At 36.6% G+C, this 20,812-nt stretch overlaps 1 protein-coding gene across 1 annotated transcript; it reads left to right on the forward strand.

The window, feature by feature from the left end:
- The first annotated feature begins 1,379 nt into the window (after positions 1–1,379).
- Positions 1,380–15,361, forward strand: LOC142345986 (uncharacterized). The gene is made up of 5 exons (XM_075398457.1): positions 1,380–2,308; positions 5,741–5,871; positions 7,775–7,954; positions 10,977–11,107; positions 14,950–15,361. The coding sequence occupies exons 1-5, from the start codon at positions 2,109–2,111 to the stop codon at positions 15,217–15,219; spliced, it is 912 nt and encodes a 303-aa protein (XP_075254572.1). The 5' UTR covers positions 1,380–2,108; the 3' UTR covers positions 15,220–15,361.
- The last annotated feature ends 5,451 nt before the right edge of the window (positions 15,362–20,812 follow it).

Genomic DNA, 20,812 nt, shown 5'->3' on the forward strand with positions numbered 1-20,812 from the left:
AAGATCTGTTCTCACATTTATTATATTTTTGTGTATCAATGAGAGGTTAAATGGTAGTTTTGATCCTAATTGCGCTAGTATAATAAAGAGGGAAAAAAGTCAGTAGACGACAGCGTCTCTTGGCTACCTGTTTTCATAAAAATTCAGATGAGTTTCCAAGTTTTGTCATGTTTTTTATCTTTTTTGATGTGTTGTCACTTAGAACCATTAATGGCAAGTCTTTTTGGCTATTCCAATGAGGCTGAAATGAAAGTAGTTTATTGTTTCAGTTCATAGCTACTGGCTTTATGCGTATTTTGATGCTAATTGTTGTCAAAATTTTTACATGTTGATGAACTCTTCAGTTTTGCTGTTTGCCGTCGTGCCCTTATGTAACCATTATTAACAAGGTTGATGGGTTATCTAATGAAGCGTAATTGATAGTAGTTTTTTAGTGAACATGTGTCCCTCTGACAAACCAACATTTTTCTTAAATTCCTGTTTGAATTTGAACAACTGCTTTACCCGATAAAAAATATTGTTTTTTGAATCGATTTTTTTCAAGATTCGCAAAACTGCGTAACAAAATTTTTTCTAGGCGAGCTAAAAAGTTTTTTTTAGTTTCAGGTTCCACTTTTACTGTGTATACTCCACATTGTGTTTGGTCCAAAATAGGTTATAAAATAATTTATTTTGCGAAATTCGCAAAATTCCGTATGAAATCTTTTTTCCAAAGAAAGCTGTACTGAAAACTCTTCCTTGTAGACTACCATTACTAAAAGAAATTTCCGTTTGGCCAAATTTGGCTTTATTCCGGTAAATATTTGACCCGTTGAAAAATTGAGAATTTTGGAGCGGAGATTTTTTTTTGGTTTTGAACACACAAATATTTATAAAATTTTGAACGCACGAAAGTCTGGACAATATTTTCCATCTGGGACGGTCTGGACATATACACTTTTGGTCTTGGACCTCAACCTGGGTGATAAAGTCATTCTCAGGTACCAAGGCATAAACGAAAAGCACATGACTGAAATCTTTTTTATTATTGCTCAACCAATTTATGACTTTTAGTTATGAGATGCAGCTTTAGTACAGTTTAGGAGGAGATATTTCTGTTTAAGTTGAACCTTTTGTTAAAAAACGAGTCGTTAATTTTTTTTGTTTGATACGTTTGCAAAGCTTAAATAAGAACAAATAAAACAGTGTACAATTTTAGCATAGAGCGTTGAATGTTTGAATGTGCGATATATAAAACAAGGAAATAAGTAACAATGACTAATATTATACTGAATGTATATGTATGTATATATGGATGTATGTTTTTTCAGCTAAAATATACGGCAGTTTTTACTATGTATAGTTTTTCCTCAGCATTTTAAAGCTTGTGGAGGGAAAAACGATCGTTTTAGTCGCTTTTTCCATTTTTGTACAGTAGTGTTTTTTGTAATTCGTATTCCAAACACGTACAAAACATTTTGCATTGCTGTTGTGTCTTTCACGTACGAAGTAGCTAGCAGTCAGAAATAGATGAAATAATGTTGTAGTGAAATAATAACTGTCTAGTTCGAAATTATAGCATTGACCTTTAACGATTTTAGATACAAAATTAAATGATTTTTCAACAGCCCAAAATTAACTTTCATATTTATTTTGATCATTTCTGTTCTGGCTAATAAACTTTATTAAACTTCTCGTTATAATTCGAAATGGCAACGTCCTAAAAATGCGATACTGTTCTTGTGTGAAAAAATTTAATTGTTGAAATCAGTTTCAAATACTTTTAATTTAGTAAATAAGGTGAAATTGAAGCAAAATTTTATACCAAAGTTCAAATCAATAACCTTTAAAACACTTGGGGAAAAATTTATGGTCCTCGAATTTAGTGTTCCTACTATCAAAAATATATTAATTTGTTTATCAAACTTAGCTCAACTCTATTCACTCAACTATACTGTTTATATTATTTTAGAGAGCTAATTATATTTATCAAAACAATCGTTAAATCGATCAGATTCCACTTATACCACTTATACCCCTTATTATACATTTAAATACTTTTACTACATTAAGTTTACTTTAATTATAATTCAACATTTAAATAACTCTTGAGCCACTCGTGGAAAATTATGAACTCAGTGAGGTCACGTGACTCTACAAACGGGGAGCAGAAACCGTTGACACCCCCCAGAATGGTTCTCCTAACTCTGATTGGCTTTTCTGTGTTGGTTATGATTGGCAGTGCAATCGGACACGGTCATTGGTTCAAATGCAATGACGTCATACGATACGGGGTCTGGCAATGGTGCGCCAGTTTTGTCTATTTCAAGTAAGTATCCAAAAGTTGGGTCGAAAAAGGGTTGAACGAGTCTTCAATTGTCATTACAAAAAAAAACTTTTCCATGGCATAAATATGGGCAAGTTTTCTTGGAAGAGAATGCATAAGGCTTCCATATTCTAGCAAGGTTCTTGCAAGTTTTTTTTTATTCACTTGCAATTTTTTTTATTTGCAAGATTGGCTGCAGGGGCTGACTGGTCGAGGTAACATCTGAAGGTTAGAAATTAAATAGCTGATATTGTGTCGGAAAATTTTTTCCAGTCAAGTTAAAGACCGACTTTTGAGGTTTTCCGCTATGCTCTGGCTGTGTTACCTATAATTTACTCATTCATATATAAATAATGAAAACTACCACTCAGTGACCGTGGTTGAGTCTTTAGTGTAACTATTACTTCGCTCGGATCAATTAAATTTTCAAAATATATGCTGATCTCAGATTAATACACATAAGACATCAATTGGTGTCTTAAAAGTTACTTTCACCAAAAATTTTGTTTGAATAATGCACAGTTGGAACAGATAAATTTTTTGCTAATTTTGTTGTAATGGGAACTAACAAAATTACCTGAACTAGGACTGGGTGTCAGTGATCTTAAATTTATATTGTAAGATTTTGTTAGAAACCATAGAGTATTGTCACAAAGGTCAAGTTGGCAAATCTAGGTATACTAGAAATAAAATGTCAAAGGCTGGGGTTTCCATAAAACAGTAAAACGTATTAATTTTTGGTTTCGTGAAAAGCACTTACAATAAAATCTCAAAAAGTATTTGCTTTCAAATTTTTGATTCCAATTGGGGTGTTCTCAAAGTATGACAAAAGAATATGAATATTTCGAATTTCCGTAATTTCATTACTTTCGTTAATTTGTGGGGTTCACTAGGAAGAAATTTGAATATATGCACAATTTTGTGACTTTAAATAGATTTGATAAAATTTTTACTTAGTTTAGTATTCTGATTTCAATTTCTCACTTCATCTGACTTTTGAGTATTCATTAGTAAATAAGATTAGAATGGGAAATTAGAAAATTAGGTTGTTATGCATAACTTTTTTAAAATTTATATACTCAATTTAATTGGTTATGTTCTGTTCTCCACCAGCTCCTTAAAAGCTCTTCAAACACCATCCTCACTAAATTTTGAAACAACTACCCAGCAAGAGACTGACGCATCATTGCATCAGAAAATTGGAAAATTGTTCTCATGAGTTAACTTAGAAAAATATCTCGTGAACACATTTTAGTTCAGCGAACGCTCTTGCGACACAAAAAATTCTATGATGAGGGATTTGCAACACGACTAACGCTCTAATAAAGAGTGGATAGCCTTTAACAGTTCTGAGGTGATAAAAAAAGTCAATACAAGCAGGTTTTTTCTATAATATAGAATGAGAATATCTAGGTAAAGTTTTAAACTGAAACGTAATCAAAATTTTAATGTTTGTTGGCATGAGATCGTCTTTAACAAGAAAAAAGTAGGCTAACTTAATCCAATTATCCACAGATTTGTTTGGGATAAAGATGCGCTTGATTTTTTAAATGCACTCTTGAAATCACTACTATTCCAACTTGTGTAATATCAAACTTAGAGCAACCTCATAATTCTTGAAAAATTTTTAAAAGTTTTTCACATAAAACCTCAAAGAGAAGATATATCTTTGCTGAATTTAATATGTGGGATACACTATTATCATGATTGCTGCAACGAATTGCCGTAAGAATGCCTTATTTGAGCAGGCTGAGAAATTTTGATCAAGTCAGTTTTTGCTGCAGCGCAGTAGACAATAAAGGCATATATCGTTTTGTTGGTTAAACGTTTGTTTGAGAAAAGTTTTGCAATTAATTTGTTTTAAAGACTGAAGAACAATCAACAAAAATGCATCAACCAATCAACAACATACTTGATTTAAAACGTATCAGTTTTGGTTAACCAAAGAAATTTTAAGCCAACACAGGACAATGCCTCTGATACCATAATGTTTGAATTTTTTAAATGTTGAGATAGATTTTATAATCATGACTCTCAGTGTCGAAGATTTTTTGAATTCCAACAGGAACAACGGTGTTGCAGGTATTCTTAGGTCAAAACCATGCTATTTAGCATAAATCAGATTATATTTGCAGCAAAAGTTAAGAAGTTGAGTCCTTTTTTCATAACTTTTAATCCGTAAAGATAGAAAATTGATTGGACGATAATTGTTATAATCATGTTTAGCTACATTATGAAGAGAACAAATATTTTCCAATTTTAAAAACTCACGAAAAATGCTTGCCTCTACATTTTTGTTAAAAGCGGTTTGTGAAAAATCATATATTGCAACACTAAAATAGCTGAGAGCTACGCAATTAATGCTATCATGATCACTTGATTTCATCTTGCCTATAGTTTCTGTTATTTGAGGAAGAATTTTATGATTTTTTAGAACCAATTGTGGACAAATGTAGATTTAAAACTTCCAGATTTAATTTATTTGCCAAATTTTCAGTAATTGAGCTGATGCCTTTCAACAGCGTGAAAATTTCTTGATCTATTATGTCTCCCCGCAGTGTTTTTTTTGCCCCCATTTCCAAATTATGTTTTATTGTATCGCATGTTACTATGTAAAAATTGGCACGTCCGCCTGAGTCGCGTAAAAAATATATACCCACTAATCCGGGGACCGGAACAGACAAGATTCCAAATTTGATTTTTATAATAGTTGGTTTTGCTGGGAAGAATCGACAAATTATTTCTCGTTGATTTCTCGTTTTGCAGAATGATTTAATTTTGCATCAAATTTAATTTCAACCGTTTTTTGATTAAACTAGTCTCTTTTTTAATGCTCCACGTATTTTAAAATTATGTCACTTCAATCTGCGAGATCGATATTTTGCATAGGTATTTTTCAGGACAAAATTTTTCAAAGTTAGCTGTTTTTAGTTTCAGCTAAGGCAACAATTTTTTCGTCAGATTTTGCATCTTGATCAATTTTTGATATTTTGATCAGAAATTTGTACAAGGAACGGAGATGTGTATCAGGACTTCTGAAAACCTTGAAGTTTTCTTTTAATTTTTTTGGTTTTGTATTCGCCACTTTTGTCCCGGAATGCTTCTAATTTTAAAGCATATTGATCAATTGTTGTAGATTTGATTAATTTCTGGCTTTTACTGAATTCTTATGCTGAATTCCGATTTTTACTGATTTTTACTGTCCTCTTATTTCTACTGAAAATGTAATCAATGGCGAAAATGAATAGATCAGAAAATTCGACCTTGCGTTTACGAAATGTACTTTCATCGAATTTCAGAATCGTGCAACATTGGCCCTGTTAACGTTTTGTAATGATGTAAGAGATGAACGAGATATGCCCGAATCGTGAAAAGTTATCTAAGTTTTGTGATATTATGTAAGACTCCCCATATAACTTGTGATTATGATTGCAGGTATGTGGCCTTCAGTGGCAATGGAATGATGGTGGATGACTATGTATTAATGAAAGGAGTGAGATTTGACGAGGATGAAGACGAGAGAAGTGGAAACTTCATGGACAACACTCATACATGCAGAGGATACGGTAGAAAAGATATGACCCCCCCCCCCCCAATAGTTTTTGATAGTTTTTGACCCCCCTCCCCCCAAAAAAATTAAAAAATCACTTTATGACCCCCCCCAATCCAATTTATGATCCAATTCAATTGGTGTTATGATCAAGTGAAAACTCATCTAATAACGCGGACCATTAATGCGGACCAAGTTAAGGTCTGTATTATTTGGTATTTGACGGATAAATAATTTATTCGGACCCTCAGTTGCATTTTATGTTTTTTGTTATTTTATTATGCTAAGTAAAAATCATATACGATTTTTTTGAATTCACTAGAAAATAGTTTACGATTTGCAAGACATCAAATATCATGCTTCCAGGAGACTCTTTTGCAGAAGAAATCAGCTCTGAATCAGTCTAAATGCAATTTCTTTTTCCTGGATGGGCATTACTCGTTTCAAGTCCCAATTTACGCTGGCTAATCTGGCAATTAATGGCAAAACTGATACTTAGTCCGAATCTTCGTTTTTGAGTAAAATTAACAGCATGAAAAAAAAATCCAGCCTAACTGCCGCCTAAAAGTTGTGCTTTGTATGCCATTCGAGCTTCCGCGTGAGTACTTAAAATAACCAAATTGTGAAGCAAGTATTGAACCTTGAATCTTGAAAAAAAAATCATTATATTCACGTTAGCTTAAGTATAAAGATGCTGTGGGTTACTATAGTAACTGTCAGTTATGAGCTACAAAAACAGAACATTTTGGTACTCAGCTCTCATTTCGGCACCTTTTCGGCACAAAGTGTTTTTTCACACTTTGTAGGATATATTCAGAGCGGACAAATTTAATGATCTCAATATTTTCATAATAAAAAAATTCGTGTGAAGAAACTTCAAGTACTTTGATTTGCAACTTTAAAGATTTTTGTTCGGTTTTGGCTATCAAAGTATACTGGTTCACTAATGAAATGCTCTGAGATTCAAGTCCGGGTTGTATGATTACTAAATAATTGCAACCCAGAGGTCATCGATTCATTTGTCGAAAAAGTCCATCAAAGCATTTCTTAGTAGTCTTACAAGGTTCATATATGATGTCATACAAATCATAACCTATTTACTTGTATGGGTCTTACATTACATCAATGAAATCGCATATGATCCTTATATGAATACAAGTGAATTCTATATGATCTTAGTTTTTCTGATGAAACTGATTAGTCAATAGATCGTTTAATTCAGCAAAATCAGCTCAGTTCAATTCACGAGAATGCGAACCATTTGAAAATGAAAATTTTTATAGTCACAGGACAAAACCGTCAGTGTGTCATACCGTTAAGAGACGTTCTGGTCAGCAATGGAACGAAATAAAAACATATGTGTAAAAACTAAACCAAAAGCCCCCCCCATAATTTTTGTATGATTCCTGCATGATTTCCTGGAATTCATATATGTCTTTGCACGATTAGTAAGAATCTTAGATGGCCTAATATTAGTAATAGGATTTTCAAAGATGGGCAAGCCGGGCTTTTGTTTTTGTCGATTGCCTGTTTGTTTTCAATTCTAAAACCAAGAATACTCGACTTTCGTCAAGTTTGACAAAAATTAGCGGTGATTGAGGCTCGGGGCAACAAGACCAACTAAAACAAAAAACGCCAGCGGACCATTCTTAGAAACGAAACCGATGAAGAGCACAAAACCCGACCAAAACCGACGTTTCATACTTTAGTTTTGTCGCTTTTTTTCAACTCTCGATAGCTGAAAATTTATAATTCAGAACTGACGAGACAATAGTGAATACCATTGACAGCTTTTTTCTTAAAAAAAACAATTTCAGAGCGAACGTCATTAGCGTATAAAATCTGCTTTCTGAAAACACTTGACCTAACAATTCAACACCCGCAAGCTAATCTATGTTGATGAGAAATATTTTGAACAGGTGATACCCTCTACGACGGCTCGGGCGATGTTCCCAACCCTATCATAATTGGGCGCACTTTCATCATGGCGACCCACGTGGCCACCCTCATCTGCTTCGGCTGCTACTCTGTCGCATACGGGGACAAACTGTCCGGGGCAACCAGAGGACTGGCCGTTGTCATGGCAACCATTTTACAGTGTAAGTCAGATATTTGAGCGTTTGTCCATTATCTACAACGGTGAGGTGAGAAATACGCAACCTACCCAGGTTGAGGTCCCAGACGGAAGCAAGTATGTCCAGACCGAAGATGAACGCACGAGGGGGGAGTCGTGCGTTCAAAATTACATAGTCTGGAAACATCAAAAAACGCACGAAAGTCTGAACATGAACGCACGAAAGTCTGTCGAACGCACGAAAGTCTGAACATGAACGCACAAAAATCGGTTGAATGCACGAAAATTGGGTGAACGCACAAAAGTCTGGACATGAACGCACGAAAGTCTGTCGAACGCACGAAAGTCTGGACATGAATGCACAAAAATCGGTTGAACGCACGAAAGTCTGGTGAACGCGCGAAAGCCTGGACATGAACGCGCCAAAGTCTGGTGAACGCACGAAAGTCTGGACATGAACGCACGCAAGTCTGGTAAACGCACGAAAGTCTGGACATGAATGCACAAAAATCGGTTGAACGCACGAAAGTCTGGTGAACGCACGAAAGCCTGGACATGAACGCGCCAAAGTCTGGTGAACGCACGAAAGTCTGGACATGAACGCACGCAAGTCTGGTAAACGCACGAAAGTCTTGACATGAACGCACAAAAATCGGTTGAACGCACGAAAATTGGGTGGACGCACAAAAGTCTGGACATGAACGCACGAAAGTCTGTCGAACGCACGAAAGTCTGGACATGAATGCACAAAAATCGGTTGAACGCACGAAAGTCTGGTGAACGCACGAAAGCCTGGACAAGAACGCACGAAAGTCTGGTGAACGCACAAAAGTCTGGACATGAACGCACGAAAGTCTGTCGAACGCACGAAAGTCTGGACATGAATGCACAAAAATCGGTTGAACGCACGAAAGTCTGGTGAACGCGCGAAAGTCTGGACATGAACGCGCCAAAGTCTGTCGAACCCACGAAAGTCTGGACATGAATGCACAAAAATCGGTTGAACGCACGAAAGTCTGGTGAACGCACGAATGCCCGGACATGAACGCGTCAAAGTCTGGTGAACGCACGAAAGTCTGGACATGAACGCACAAAAATCGGTTGAACGCACGAAAGTCTGGTGAACGCACGAAAGTCTGGACATGAACGCACGAAAGTCTGGTGAACGCACGAAAGTCTGGACATGAACGCGCCAAAGTCTGGTGAACGCACGAAAGTCTGGACATGAACGCACAAAAATCGGTTGAACGCACGAAAGTCTGGTGAACGCACGAAAGTCTGGACATGAACGCACGAAAGTCTGGTGAACGCACGAAAGTCTGGACATGAACGCGCCAAAGTCTGGTGAACGCACGAAAGTCTGGACATGAACGCGCCAAAGTCTGTCGAACCCACGAAAGTCTGGACATGAATGCACAAAAATCGGTTGAACGCACGAAAGTCTGGTGAACGCGCGAAAGTCTGGACATGAACGCGCCAAAGTCTGTCGAACCCACGAAAGTCTGGACATGAATGCACAAAAATCGGTTGAACGCACGAAAGTCTGGTGAACGCACGAATGCCTGGACATGAACCCGTCAAAGTCTGGTGAACGCACGAAAGTCTGGACATGAACGCACGAAAGTCTGGTAAACGCACGAAAATCTGGACATGAACGCACAAAAATCGGTTGAACGCACAAAAATTGGGTGAACGCACAAAAGTCTGGAAATAAACGCACGAAAGTCTGTCGAACGCACGAAAGTCTGGACATGAACGCACAAAAATCGGTTGAACGCACGAAAGTCTGGTGAACGCACGAAAGTCTGGACATGAACGCACGAAAGTCTGGTGAACGCACGAAAGTCTGGACATGAACGCGCCAAAGTCTGGTGAACGCACGAAAGTCTGGACATGAACGCACGAAAGTCTGGCGAACGCACGAAAGTCTGGACATAGGCAACTTCCGTCTGGGACGGTCTGGACATAGGTACTTTCCGTCTGGGACGGTCTGGACATAGGTACTTTCCGTCTGGGACGGTCTGGACATACTTGCTTCCGTCTGGCACCTCAGCCTGGGTAGTCTTGAAGACCGAACAAAAACGGCGTAAGCAATCGTCGGTATGCTCGTATTGATCGGCATATTCGGTTTTAAGAGAAAGAAATCGTCGGCATGGTTTTTCTGAAACGTGCGAAAGCTTCGGTATGTTGCGGTGTTGTAATATTCGGTTTTTAAACGTAAGAAATCGTCGGGTTTTCTCTGCATACGGAAAAATTGAGTTTTTTTCGTTTATAATGTAGTCATAGTCAAACATTATGATAGCGAATGCATTCATTTGGCAAGAATTTCAAACGTGGTTTTCGGGAAAAAAATTGAGTCGTTTCTGAAACTAAAATTTAATAACATATTGACGATTTTCTTATACGTTTAAATAACGTGACCCTGACGATGAAGTGACCGAGAAAATCCGACAGTCTTGTTCTTTTAACTTCTGGTCTCGCAACGGTCTTTGATTATGGTTAATATCTTCAGCGAGGCGGGGTGGGGCGCCGACAGCAGCAGGTTTTGACGACCACGACAATAATAAAAATGAGAATTTAAGCCAGCAACACCCCCGCACAACAATTGTACTCTTTGGACAAATTAGTGATATTTTGACCAATCAGATTTGTCGACGAATCAAATAAGTGGTGAAATAATTTTGTTCAATTTCCCCTGTCGGCTAAACCCCTGGTCCGGCAATTTTCCTATATAGCACTGCGGGGAAAAGGAAACAAATCCACAAAATTAACTTAGCGGAGAATTCCGCAAGTAATGAGCAGATTCAAATCTTGCAAGAATTTTGCAAGATGATTCAAAACTTGCAAGATTATTGCTAGATATAAATCAAGGCAAAAAATAAACCAGGGTACAAATGTTTTAGAAAAAACCTTTGAAGCAAATCATTGTTTTTTAAACAAATTGCGAAACTCAAATCGATGAAAAAATTTTTGGCCCGAATTCAAAATTTTGCAAGATTTTTGCAAGATTTTAAATTTATCGATTACCAGGGATGTTTGAATTTCAGGCGCATGTTACTCTGTTTTTTGCATATCAATGGAGGCATACTTGGACAGTGAAGAGACGGTGATTAACCGGACAGTTGTGTGCTGGAATGGAATCATTGCCTGGATCGGCTGGTGTTTCAGTGTCATACAGGTGAGACAAATTATCAATCAGCATAATTGCCAAAAATCTACATTTAGTTCCAAAAATCTTCCCAGGTTAAGGTGTGCGTTAATGGGACCCATCTCGACCGAAATCAGCCATGATCAAACTTTGACTGGTTAATGGTCAGAATTTAGCTAGTTTTTAAATGTTTGCTCGTTTTTGGCCCGTTTTTATGCAGACCCACCCATGCAGACCAAAATCAGCCATCATAGGACGACTTAAGCTCGTTTTTAGCAGTTTTGCTTGTATCAAAAACTCATTGTGTTTTCATCTTTTCGTTTTAAAGATTTTTGCTCGTTTTTAGGACTTTTGCTGGTTTTGTACCCCATCCAGACCAAAGTAGAGCCATCATCAAAACCCATCCAGACAATAATCAACCGTGATCAAAATTTAGCAAAACAATCAACGTGTGATATGGGAGACGATTTTTCACATCCAGATTAAGTTTTAGCAGGTAGTTTAAGAAATTTATAAATATTTTTTGCATTTTTTGTCGTTTTTGTGCTTTTTTGCGCTTTTTTTGTGTTTTTGAGCCCATTATTTGGGCTTGTACTCGCCATTCAAAATGAGTTATTACATTTAAAAATTTCAGAAACTTGGTATTCTTGTGAGCTGCTCTGGCCTAGTCCAAATTGAAGGACGTAATGCAGACCTTTTTTTGCGCTTAGAAGTTCTTACCCTTTGCATCAAACTTTTTTTAAGAAAAATCAACAATTTTGGAGGTAATTTCTGCACTCTATGAGGCTGACCATGTTCTGAGACATTGTTTTCTGAAAATCACACAGAGCTCGCAAAAAAACTATTGTAGAAAGCAATGTCTGGCGGTTATCAAAAAAGCGGTGAAGACAGCTGGCAGGTGGCATTTTGATTTAACTTTCGGTCCTGACGTGAAAAATAGGTCGCTATAGAGCTCAACTTGTTCTGAAAGGTTTCAATCATGTGCATAAAAAGTTTAACCGAAGAAATCTCACCGAATACTTCACTTGTACATCTTTGAGCTCAACTTTGTGGCCAACACAAAATTGAGGCCCTCAGATCACCAGAAGACGTTCTACTTGATCTGTGTCGTCTTCTAAATTTCTTGTAGGCTCAACAGTGAGGGGACTCTGTCGCCCAGAAGATCGATCATATAAAATAAACCAAAGGTTTTGAATTGGTGAAGCAAGCGTTAAAATTGCCTTGAAATAAGTGAATTCACAATGGGGCTCGTAATATCAATTTTAGTTATATGGATAACAAATGTAGGAAAATTAATTGCACATCAATGGAAAGGTCAAAATTGAGGCAAACTATAATAGTAACTGAATTAATAATAAAAACAATATCCACGGTTCACTTCCCAAATGAACTAAATCAAAAGCGCTCGAAGTATCACAACTGGTCTTGCATTTACAAACTTCCAGAGTTCAGTCTCACTCTAAATCTTTTTTTGCTTGTCACACTATCTTTTAAAGATAGTGTGACAAGCAAAAACATAGTGTGACAAACACATTATCTCTTAAGTAAACATTGCAACCTACACTTGAAATCCGTCACATTCTGATGGAGGGCTTTGTTTGCTATGCAAACAAACCAATATCAAATTCTGATCTGTCATTCAACTGTTACCAACCAATGTTCAAATTTCTCCTTATCTCAAGTAAACAATCTTGAGACTCTCATGCAAACAAATCCACTCCGCTTTATCTCATATATGCACTTGACCTGTCCATCAGTGTTTTCCAGTAAACATCGACCGTTGCTTCTGAAAGGTTCATATTTTTCTATTTCCGCCACCAAATTAACTAGCTGCAATCAATACCTGTCAAAAATCATGTGATGAATAAATAACTAAACTCAACCTCAAATCTGACAGCAAATGTTATCCTGAGTTTTCTCAACTTTTCATGCAATTCCCATGTTAAAAACTGCCGACAAGTCTAATATTCCTGAAAACCCAAAATTTGACCTCTCGGGGTCAATTAGGGGTCAATCGTACAAGATGAAGGGTCAAATCTATAAAACTACATTTTGCCATGGAATGTTCTTCCATAGTTCCATTTACCTTCAAAACTTCATGGCCTAACCTCCACTAGAACACGAGCAATGACAGAGCACATTTTTCATCGAACTTCCTGATGACCCCAAAATTCCAAACTTAATAACCCGCGAAGTAGTGGTCAAAACGTGTTCGCATAAAAACTTCTAGTAAATATAGGGTTCCACCAACCTGCCTGCCAAAAATTTATGAGCAACGGATCAGCTGTTGCGAGTCGTGTGCAATTTGAAAACTTTTAACGGGCGTCTTAACCCAAAATTTTAACGAGCGTCCTAACTGTCTCAGGTGATCATATTAATACCATTTCAAAGTCATTCGGTCGCTCAAAAGGGCCAATTTCCGGTTTTTGGCACTCGGATCATCCCGAAGCACCGACTTCCGGTCGCATCCGGAAGTTAAAAATAGCACCAATAGAAAGCCTTTGAAAAGTTACACTAACCCTCCAAAAATTATAAGGCTGCTACCAGTACTCCCCGGGCTATTCAAATTTTGCTTTCCGCAGAACGGCGTCCGGTAGTCCCATGCAGGTTGGTGTGGGGTCAAATCCAACATTAAAATTGGATTCCTCGTACCCAAATTATTCTATCCCCGAATTGTCAGATCAATCCGACTTCAACTTTTAGAGAAATTACTATTTCAACTTAAGTGCTAACTATCTTCCGGCAAAAACGGCTTATTTACCGCATAATACCCAAAAAGTTATCGTAATCTTTTTCCATGATCATATCATACATAACTCTAGACTAAATACCCATTTCAACCCTTAATTAGCCTAATATCATACTCAAACAGTCATTTTTTCTTTCAAAATATCAAAAACATTCAGATCACACCACTTCTGGTGTTAATAGCTCGGATTTGGGTGGTCGGATTGGCCCAAAATGTATACCAGCTTGAGAGCACCACTTAGTGTACCCGACATTAAAATTTGGTAAATGTCCGCTAAATATAGTTTTCCATGGGGGGGGGGGGGGAGCGGGCAGTTTAGATCTGCTTGTCTGCTTGGTGTTATTTTCAAAAACTGATAAGTTGCCTTTTTATTTACTCTTAATCAACAAAACTTTACTCAACTAACTCGGATCGAAAAAGTGTAACCGGCCACGCATCCCTATTACAAATGTACAATCATTAGGGGAACATCCCCACAAAATTTCAGAGTCCAATGATGAATATAACTCAAGGAGTTGAGTGCACCAAATTTTGGGTGCCCATTATTTTTCAAATTCAATATCGCATTTTGATTTACTTCAAATTGAATTTCCAATATCTAGTTCACTTCAAATGTTCGATCCAGTTTTCTTCTAATTTTAAATCACTCATTTCGACATTGGCCTGATGCACAAATACAACTTCACTAGTTAATCAAAATATTTTAACAGCTCAATATGCTTTTGTTCAATAATTTGTTTGTTTAAGATATATCACTCAACTCCCCTCTCTGGCGCCTTCCAAACAATAACCCTTTAAGAAAGAAAGTTTATTTCAAACACCTAAGTAACTTGTCTAAGTTGACCTAAATTATCTAACTTACTCGCAGTATCTATTTATGAAAATTTCTTTTGTTCTACAATCTGGGACAAACATCATCACGAAGTAAACATAACTAATCTTTTAGGTTTACGAAAAGGAAAACGTTGTTTTAATCAGTTTTAATTTTTCCCCATATTGCCCCACAATTATGATATGTTTAGGCTATTGGGGGCGGAGGAGGGCGAGGGGGCGAGGGGGACAATTACAGGGAAGACCCTAATATTCAATTCTATTCTTATTTAATGGCTTCCATTTTCCACAGGTTGGAATCAGTTTCGGTTATTTCAAAATTGACGACGGCCTGGTTGAAGAACAACCAATCTATGCCGATTATGATGACAATTTAGCCCACCACCCCCACGGGAGAGGAGGAGGGTACAAATCGGCGGCCTCCTTGATGTTCGACTCGGGCAACCACCCGGAAAGTAATCCCAACAGCTACTACGATCACCCGACCAATGGTGGGCGAAATAGCCGAATGGAACAAGAGTACGAATCTAGAGGCTATAATGAAAGTGATGGCTACGCGTGAAAAATTCCACTTTCTAAAAGTGGAAGAAACAAAAGTCCACCTTTGATTTTTCCGTCAACCATGTTATATGGTGAAACTCTTTGTTCTTTTTCGTTCTTTTGATTTATGATGCTCAATTTTTTTTTGTATCATTACAAGCCAGCGCCCCTTTTTTAAATTAATATTACGATAATTGTTGTAATTTAACGATATTTGAAATACTAAAGTGAATATTGAAAAATTAAAAAAAAACTTTTTCTTTGACTATTATCAAAATAATCACATGAGAAAAAAGACAGTGTTACGCCCATTACTAAGAAATTTTTCATTTGTTGCTTCAGAATGAGGGCCGACTCCCCTTTCCTTGCGGGAGAAAAATGTCCCTTTTCTTAATTATTTTATTACGATAATTTGTGGAATTTGACGATAAAGGACAATTACATTGTATTTTTATCAACTAGTATAATCGTTCTTTTGTCGGTATGGCCCACAGTGCAAGGCCTTTTTTATATGTATTAAGATACGTTTTTTTTTAATTTACAGAAGTAGAATGGACCAAACCATCCACTTTAATCGGTACGGGCGCTGGCTGAAAATTCTGTTCTCAGTTGAAAAAAGTTGAAATTAGCCACTTTAGTTAATGATTTGAAAGTTTATAACCGAGTTAGATTTATATCAATATAATGTAACCCATATCATGTTTCAATTCCTTTTTTTCAATAAATTTAATTCAATCTTCTTGATAATTTTTTTTTAAAATTATTTTATGAGAGACTTAAAAAAGAATTTGATGTGATCGATTTTAATTTAAAGTAAAAAGTGATCCTCTCAATTTAAGTTTCCAAAGACAAATTTGAGCTAATTGAATTTTCCGATCAAAGAAGTTCGTAAAAACTGCCTCTTGTTAGAAGGGATAAAGAAAGCTTCCCTCGTTTTCTATAGATTTTACCATAATGAGGACGATAAGAAGCAAACCCATACAAATGAAATCGAAAGGGTCAAAATATTGAAAGTTTTCAATAAAAAACGTCGGACGAATTCTGCTCGGACAACCAGGGGGATCTAATTGAAAGATGTTTTGCCAATAATTTCTTTTGAGTGCTCACCTAAGACCTTCCGTGTGGCAGTCTTTGAACTTAACCACAACAATTCATCGACCTGATATTTGTCTAGTTTGCAATCGCCTTTGAGTTAAAACTTTGACTTAATGAAAGCTATTTATATCAGACCAGGAAGTCTGTCTTCAAAAAGTCACTAAAATCTAAAACCGAACTGGAATAAAAGCGCTAAAAAACAATTAAGCAAAAATTTTGCATAAAAATATTGGACGTCTACAATAATTGCTTTTAATGATTAACTTTAGACAACGTGATTACTTAAATTCCAAAAACATATAATGAAATAATTAAAATGGATCATTTTAGTTATATCAGTTTAAGTTTATTACACTGACCCAAGTTTCGTTTTTTATCTTTTTCAACCCTAACTGCCTTTCCAGTAAACGTGGAAAACCATCGTTGGCCATATTATCAACACTGATCAGTGGACTTTTAAATAAAAAAGCAAATATAAACCAAACAGAACAGCAGATCAAGTTTCAGTGTTTGATAAGTAACAACCCCGATTACCGTTAAAAAGAAAAATACAGATGGGCTATATACACCAAGTTTTTCTTTGTTTTTTTTAATACACAGGTATAAACAGATGTTTTTATGCCCGCGATTTATCTACCAACACATTATGGAGTGGATGTTTTTTTAATAAACTCTTAAAACCTGGATCAAAATTTCCACCTTAGTTGCGTCAAATCAGCTAGTTTCCGTGAATAAAATATTCGTATTTCATTTACTAAGCTCCAAAATTATTTGATCATAGTTAACTTTGATCACCTTATTATTCATATCAAAGAAAAATTGGCAGAATCTAAGACCCAAAATAGTTGGTATTGAGATAATACTTTTTGACTATTTTTTTTGAGTTTGATCAGAAGCAATTAGTATAGCTACACCAATCACCACAGTTAAAAAACACGAAATTTAAGAATCTACTCCCCCGATTAAGTGGAGTCATCACTTTTACGCCCTAGGCGCACGTTTTATATTTTACTTAGTAACGTGCTATGTAACAGCATAATCTGAAAGTTGGGGGGGGGGGAACACTGGGGGAGACAGATGAGATCCAAATACACTAATTAGTCGACCATTATATGTCATCTCAGCGTGTGGGTCAATAGGATTTTTTTAAGAAAAACCTTCAAGCGGGGGAGAGAAGTCAATTTGATATTTCAAGCCAGGGAATTTCGAAAAATGAAAGGTTGTCGGAACTCTGTGAAAATTGTGGATTGCGCCACCCAGTGAAAACCTTTTTTTGTGTAGAGCAATCAACAACTTTCACAGTCTTCATAACTCTCTAATCTTGTTTTGTAGCCTTATAACAGCAGAATTTTTATGATAAAAATAAAAATTTGGAAAGATTGATTTGTGCCTTTAAGTTTTCTCCAAAAAGGATTCAGGATGACATCCTTTCTGCTTTCCAACTCTTTGGGACAGAATAAATTCAAAGTTTTGCATCGCAATACTATATGAAGCTGGGGCTGTAGTATTTGAAAACTGGAGGAAAATTTGGGCCTACTTTATAAGGTTATCGTGTGTTCTACGAGTAGTTTTCGCACTTAATTATGTACGCACTTATATATATATATATAAATATATATATATATATATATATATATATATATATATATATATATATATATATATATGCATATATCAATTTTGCAACTGTTATGCACATTTTCTACGGTTTCTAATTTTTTTCAAAAAAGATGCCGATATTTAATATAGTTAAGGGTTCCAAGTTAGAACTGCCAAAAGCGGCCTCTAGGGCTGGCAAAAGGTGAAATTGGAAGCAAAGCTATTGACTATGTCAATTAGTTGACAATTATTTGGCTCTTTTTCAGACAATCGAAGGGCTTTTTTGAAGAATTTTGCTTTTATTGAAAATCAGGAGAGTACATCCGCATATTCCAGTAGAGATTGGAACGTTTTAAATTGTTTAGCGAAGTTTCAATTTTGATCTGAATTGAAAAAAAAACGATTCTCTGCGCTTCTTTTTTTGGTTTAGCTAACAGGAAATTTTCAACGTAACTTATGTCATATATAACATATTGGATACGGTAATAAAGTTTGTTTTTACTCAATGTATCTTCTCCTTGTGATGAAAAACGCAAGCAACCCAAAACCACCAGTCATTGGTCTCCAGTCCTTTAAGGATGGCTTAGATCACGAAAGTTGACTCCCGCTACATCAAGAAGGCGAGGAGCTCCAAGATGAGGTCATCCATTAGGGTAAAGTGTAATTCATAACAGAGGGCATTTAGTCTCTGTTTCATCAATTGGGCAGTTTTTTTGTGTACGACCATCTGCGATTGGTCGAGCAATGTGGTTCTGAATATTTTTGAAAAGTTTGTATGTCCGAGAGCAGGGTCATAGAGAGCGTAGCCAATAACAAGTCGGTGACATCATTGCTATTTACTATTGTTCACTGAGTGTACGTACTTATAAATGGTCTTAACTCCACCGTATCTGCTTGTATATAACTTCGCACCCGTAGCTGGAAAAAACCATAGGCGCGCTAATAGATTTTTGCAGAGAAAGGATTCATATCAAATCCATTTCCACTTTCAACGCTCCAATCTCTTTCCGGTGACTTTCAATGCTCTATCCGGTGACATTGGAGCATCTCGTTTCTTGTAGCAGAGAGCCTCACAAAGTTTCTATTTTGCATAAAACAATTTGATCTCTTTTGTCCAATAATTTATCTTGAGTATTCACTTCACTGGTTCACGCAATTCCTGATGCATTTTCGCTTTGTTCATTTATGTTCGCTACTTGCAGCCTCTCTCAGTGGCACTCATTTCACATTTTGGCAGACAGTTTACTACTTCTCCTCGTTTGCGTTATGAAATCATTATCATACAGATTATTGAGGCTCAACCAATGTTTCTTTAATGGAAGTTTTAATTTGATGCTTCTCAGAGGGACTTTCAGTGCAAGTATGTCATTGGTGTACGTCTTGCTGCGTGTCTTAAAGATCAATTGATGGGCTTTGTTGAGAACGGTGCCTTTTTTGTCCATAATGTACTCTTGCATTACGCATGTTTCAACTCCAAAGAGCATTACTAGCTTAACGCTTATTTCTGTCAACCGACATTTTATCTTCGTTGTGAGAATTGAGTTGACTAGCGCAGCTCTCAGTTCAACAATAGCTATTTTAGTTCAAGTCCCATTATTCAACACCGCGGCCTCTGAACCAGATTGGCCAATTAGTATATAACCCAGATATTTAAGTACTCCGACATCTTTCGATTCCCTGGAGGTTGACATTACCTGCTCTATCCATGTTTACTGTCACCACTTCAGTAATCGAAAATGACATTCCAAGTCTAGAGGCTTCTATTTCTAGTTTGAATTGTTTTGGCTCGTTCTGTGCTCTCTGTTTGTTTTCTGCAAGGATCACTAGGTCATCTGAACAAGCAATATGATCTTTCAGGGTTAGACTAATTTTGCAGACTTTGTTAAATATGGGACTCATTGTTTGAGGAACAAGGATGCATCTTCGCCCGAACCCTCTTTCAAGTTTGAACTTGCTTTCAGAGTCTACTTCCCCGCGATCCTTATAACGTAATTGACCTATCAGGTTTCCAAGGTTTTTCAAATTCAGATGTTTCTTAGTTTCTCTAAACCGAGTCAAAGGCTTTGAAAAAGTCAAAAAGGTTTTTGCTGAGTTTTCTGTAGAATCCCTAGAGACTTGTGTGATCCCTCTCAGGGCCATAAGGATTGCAGAGTTCTTCGTCATGTTATGAAGTCTAATTTGTACGTGTTTTTGTTTCATTGTTTTGCCTTCAATTATGCTTTTAATTATCTGGCATACAAAACTTCGATCTGCGTCTAGCATAAAAAAGGAGCCCTAGTTATTCCGGTCTGACTTCTATCTTTTCCTGAACACACTAATGCGTCTTTACCTTCTTATGAAGCTTTCGTTTTCTCTGTCTAGATGATCTTAGATATTTTTATGAGAAGGGAAACTAACTCCGCCTCAAGTATTCTTAGCACTTCTGGAAGCACGCCACTGTTTCCAAATGATATCCCAGATTTCAAGGATCTTAGGGTTAATCTAACTTTGGCTTCACAGAGTTTCCTACAGAAGTATTCACAACTCTTTGGTTCCATTTAGAGGGCTTCTAGCACGGTGATATTTCGAGCCAGTCACTGCTTGAACAGCTTTTGGTTATGATATTGAAATTGAGTGTTGCTGTGTTCACACTTTTGTTATTTTCGAATTAAGTCACTCTGTATCTTGGTAAAGTCTCGTTCAGTATTTTCGGTCATTGGAGATTCATTATCACTTTTCGCTTTATCAAACTTTTTAAGGTTTGTCTCGACTTCCCTTTCTTTGCATTCAGAGTTGGTTCTGATCACCAAATTGTTTTTATTTTACCTCGTTCGATCCTGCTATTTTCAATTCCTTCTGAACTGTGCACTTTATGCGTTGCCATTCTCCTTTGAAGTAGTTCTCGTTCGTTGAGCTTCTGCTTAGCAGCCTTGCAGTCAGCT

The sequence above is a fragment of the Convolutriloba macropyga genome, chromosome 9, assembly GCF_964194025.1.
Source record: "Convolutriloba macropyga chromosome 9, txConMacr16.3, whole genome shotgun sequence".
Lineage (NCBI taxonomy): Eukaryota > Metazoa > Xenacoelomorpha > Acoela > Convolutidae > Convolutriloba > Convolutriloba macropyga.

Coding starts and splice junctions, on each gene's coding strand:
- LOC142345986 (XM_075398457.1), top strand. CDS start 2,109: ATGAACTCAGTGAGGTCACGTGACTCTACAAACGGGGAGCAGAAACCG. Junction 5,872..7,774: donor TCATACATGCAGAGGATACG/GTAGAAAAGATA, acceptor TATTTTGAACAG/GTGATACCCTCTACGACGGC. Junction 11,108..14,949: donor GGTGTTTCAGTGTCATACAG/GTGAGACAAATT, acceptor CATTTTCCACAG/GTTGGAATCAGTTTCGGTTA.